This window comes from Leuresthes tenuis, unplaced genomic scaffold, assembly GCF_036924035.1.
Source record: "Leuresthes tenuis unplaced genomic scaffold, fLeuTen1.0.hap1 SCAF_8, whole genome shotgun sequence".
Lineage (NCBI taxonomy): Eukaryota > Metazoa > Chordata > Actinopteri > Atheriniformes > Atherinopsidae > Leuresthes > Leuresthes tenuis.
Window position 1 is genome coordinate 2092672 of NW_027325362.1, and position 4366 is coordinate 2097037.

Here is a 4366-nt window from a genome sequence, read left to right on the forward strand (position 1 = left end):
TGTGCCTTTGTGGTATATTTGCATGTTAGTGTGCTTGATTTTTGTGCTTTTGCGTTATATTTGCATGTTAGTGTGGTTGATTTTGGTGCCTTTGTGGTATATTTGCATGTTATTGTGGTTGATTTTTGTGCCTTTGTGGTATATTTGCATGTTATTGTGGTTGATTTTTGTGCCTTTGTGGTATATTTGCATGTTATTGTGGTTGATTATTGTGCTTTTGTGGTATATTTGCATGTTAGTGTGGTTGATTTTTGTGCTTTTGTGGTATATTTGCATGTTAGTGTGGTTGATTTTGGTGCCTTTGTGGTATATTTGCATGTTAGTGTGGTTGATTTTGGTGCCTTTGTGGTATATTTGCATGTTATTGTGGTTGATTTTTGTGCCTTTGTGGTATATTTGCATGTTATTGTGGTTGATTTTTGTGCCTTTGTGGTATATTTGCATGTTAGTGTGCTTGATTTTTGTGCTTTTGCGTTATATTTGCATGTTAGTGTGGTTGATTTTGGTGCCTTTGTGGTATATTTGCATGTTATTGTGGTTGATTTTTGTGCTTTTGTGGTATATTTGCATGTTATTGTGGTTGATTTTTGTGCCTTTGTGGTATATTTGCATGTTATTGTGGTTGATTATTGTGCTTTTGTGGTATATTTGCATGTTAGTGTGGTTGATTTTTGTGCTTTTGTGGTATATTTGCATGTTAGTGTGGTTGATTTTTGTGCTTTTGTGGTATATTTGCATGTTAGTGTGGTTGATTTTGGTGCCTTTGTGGTATATTTGCATGTTATTGTGGTTGATTTTTGTGCCTTTGTGGTATATTTGCATGTTATTGTGGTTGATTATTGTGCTTTTGTGGTATATTTGCATGTTAGTGTGGTTGATTTTGGTGCCTTTGTGGTATATTTGCATGTTAGTGTGGTTGATTTTTGTGCTTTTGCATTATATTTGCATGTTAGTGTGGTTGATTTTTGTGCCTTTGTGGTATATTTGCATGTTAGTGTGGTTGATTTCGTGCCTTGAGGATTGTTGACTGATTTTATTTTGACTGTAGTGGTAAATTTTCTCTGTAAACATTGTATCTGTGAACTGTTTCTTCAATCAAATCATGACAGGATTAAACCAGGTAATAAATAGAAGACACACCTCCTAAATGCAGGTTGAGTCGTCAACATTTTTTAATCATTTACAGGAGAACTACAAACTTCAAAACCCCAGTAACAGAACCTCCGACTTGTTATATATATATTATATAGGTTATATTTTGTGTAAGACATATGAAAATACAACTTAATTAAAAAATATATGTATATCTTTGGGGAAAGAACTTATTTTAAGCCGCTGGTGTACTGAGCATGACACGTTTTCCCTTCACTTAACATGTTGACCGTTTGTGTTCGAGGAATATCTGGGGGGCAAAGATCATTATCGTTAAACCTTCTGTGGCATTCTGGGTAATGTAGTGCGTCCTATTGGCTACCGAATTAAGTTTTCATAAAAATGACAGTAATTGTGTTGAAAATTGTGATCATAGACTGAAACACGACGATAGTAAAGGGGCTCTTTTTTCAACAGTTGAATTAAACAGAATTTTGAGTCGGTGAGCTCAGTAACTGCCGAACAAAAGACTACATATCCCACAATTCCTGAGGTGTAAACTGAAGCCGTGTGTGGTGCGGACGTGTTTGACAGTTATTTAAAAATGGGGTACAGTTGTCGGAGGGACTGACTGCTTCATTCTGGTGTACGTCTAGCTTAAAGTAGTTTTTCGGTGTAATTCTTGTGCTATTTTTCGACACACAAACGTTCGGTTGTTAATCATCAAATAACGCGAATAAATGAACACGTGAAGACTCAGATGCGGTTTTAAATGGGCAGTGTGTTGAAGCTGGAACAAAGACCTGGAAAGAAAGGTGATGTCTCACTCTGTAATTATCCAAGGCCATCGAATTTATAACTGGTATTTAGATTAATCCTTTCAAAACCTGACTTTGCATACTTCGTAAAATATATGGGCTCTGCTAAAAATATATTTTTCTGTATTATATCCTATAGTTTTACAATCAGGTTTTTAATGTTTCTTGTGAATTTTAAACAGCGCACGAATCACCGAGAGTCCGAAGAAAGGTGTCAGAGTGCTTCATCTCGACAATAGACGATCTTTGGAATTAGCTAAATAGCTCCGGCTAACCAGAGTCAAGTGGACCCGGGCAGCGGCGCTCCTCGCTTCGGTATGATGCCAGCTGACAGCAAGATGACCTCCATCGTTCAGAGAATAGCTCGACAGGCTCTTCTCACCTTCAGGAGCCCGCAGGAGATCGGAAAAACTTTCCTGGAGAACCACAACAAGCTGCAGAGCCTGATGACGGAAGTGCGAGCGGCGGATCTGAAGCTCGTCCCGCGGAGAGCGGACGGCGGCTCGTCCCGTCCTCACCCGTATCACCACGGCGCGCCCCCGGTCACCTACATGCACATCTGCGAGACTGACCAGTTCAGCATGGGGGTGTTTCTGCTGAAAAGCGGCGCATCCATCCCTCTGCACGACCACCCGGGGATGCACGGCGTGCTCAAAGTCCTTTATGGAAAGGTCAGGATCAGCTGCTTCGACAGGCTGGAGCGACCGGCCGGGAGCACCCAGGCGGCGCCCCCGCTCCCCCCGGCCCAGATGGCCGCTCTGCGGCGCTCCGTGCTCCGCTCCACCGCCGAGTTCACGGAGGAGAGCGGCCCCTGCGTCCTCTACCCTGACCGGGACAACCTCCACCAGATCGACGCCGTGGACGGACCGACTGCGTTCATGGATATCTTGGCTCCGCCGTACGACCCGGACGACGGCAGAGACTGTCACTATTACAAGGTTCTGGCAGAAGCAGAAGTCAAAAACACAGAGCAGAAGGAGAAGGAGGTCTGGCTCGTGGAGATCTCGCAGCCTCCTCACTTCTGGTGCGGAGGGGAGCCTTACCCCGGCCCGGAGGTCTGCCTCTGACCCGCTGCCGCGCTCCTCTTCTGGGCCTGCTCAAGCTCATGATTATGGCACAAAACGGAGGCTTTTGGGCTTGTTTGGGTAATGAAGGTTCCCTCTAAACCGTTTTCAGAGACACCAGAAGCTTTAGTTAAGTCCAAGAGCGCAGCACAGCGTTGGGTGACCTGATTTTTAGATGTTAACAGTGCCGCCCTGCAGCAGAACACCTGCAGCTCTGTGGGCCAAAGGTGAAATCCAGTGACTCCTCCTTTGGAAAAAGGTTGGCTCAGGCAACATCCTGTTTGCACTGTGGTGCCTCTGGCCGCTAACAGCAAGAAAAGTCAGAGAATATCTGCTTTCCGAGCTCAAAAGATCTCCGATTTCCACCAAACAGCAACTTTCACACCTCAGTTAGGCTGAAAAGGAAAGAAATCGCACAACAAATCTGTCCCAATTCTATATCCTGACGTTGTGTTTTAGGGTGTCAGCTGCAGCCCAAAGTAGCAGAGCCTCACCAATCAGAATCAGGGGTTTGTTTGAATTTAACCACCTTGAATTAAAAACCCGCCCACAGTTCAGAAATCACGCCATGAGCAGCTCGAGGGTTGCAGGTGGATCGCTTTTAGTGATCCAAAATTGATTTGGAGTGTGGCTCAGAAGCTCAAAGGGTTAAAAACAGGAGTTCCAGCAGCTGTTAGCACCAAATAAGATGCGGTTCTTTCAGTTTGCAGGAGAGATGCCAAGAAGCGACAAGCTGAGGATGTGCAGGTTGCTAATGCTGCGTTCAAGGACGCCACGAAGTTGGAATTTCTTGCTTTTTTTGCCCCGTCGCAGTCATGTTTTCAAATGGATATTTAGATATTTTCACACTACATTTAAGCTTTCGCCGTTGCTCAGCCTGAAATACTTCATATATATCTAAAATGTGCAGTTATTTATTATTTATTCCATTTATTCCACTCTTTGGGGCGAATTCCAAACTCCTGTCAGACCTTGAATGCAGCATTAGACTCTCCTGCTGCGTTTACTTGTCTTCCCGCCACAGACTTTGCAGTGTTTGTTTCTATCAGAGAAAGGAGCTCCAGAGGAGTGAAAAACAACCGTAGGTGCAGGATTTTCCGTGATTCGGACGCCACAAAGCGTGGAAAGCAAAGCCAAACCCTCAGGGCTTAATCAGGCTTCAGCACAAACTGACTGTTGTACAGTAATAATGGTAAAAGTGACATTTTTCTGTGGCCAGACTGAAATATTAAAGCTGTCAATGTGATTCCAGAATAAAGTTTATGAATATGTTTTGGTCTGGGTTCGAGCTCGTTCTTATTCGGTTGTTTTGAGCACAAATGGAAGCTTAACAGTCTGAAAATATTGCATTTTTATCCACGTTTAAAGCCGTGAGACGTGTTTGTGGGAAGC

General features: G+C 43.5%; 1 protein-coding gene across 1 annotated transcript; it reads left to right on the top strand.

Annotated features, from left to right (window-relative positions):
- The first annotated feature begins 1675 nt into the window (after positions 1-1675).
- On the top strand, positions 1676-4366 carry adob (2-aminoethanethiol (cysteamine) dioxygenase b). The gene is made up of 2 exons (XM_072390507.1): positions 1676-1907; positions 2093-4366. Exon 2 carries the CDS (start codon positions 2228-2230, stop codon positions 2975-2977), a length of 750 nt encoding a protein of 249 aa, XP_072246608.1. The 5' UTR covers positions 1676-1907; positions 2093-2227; the 3' UTR covers positions 2978-4366.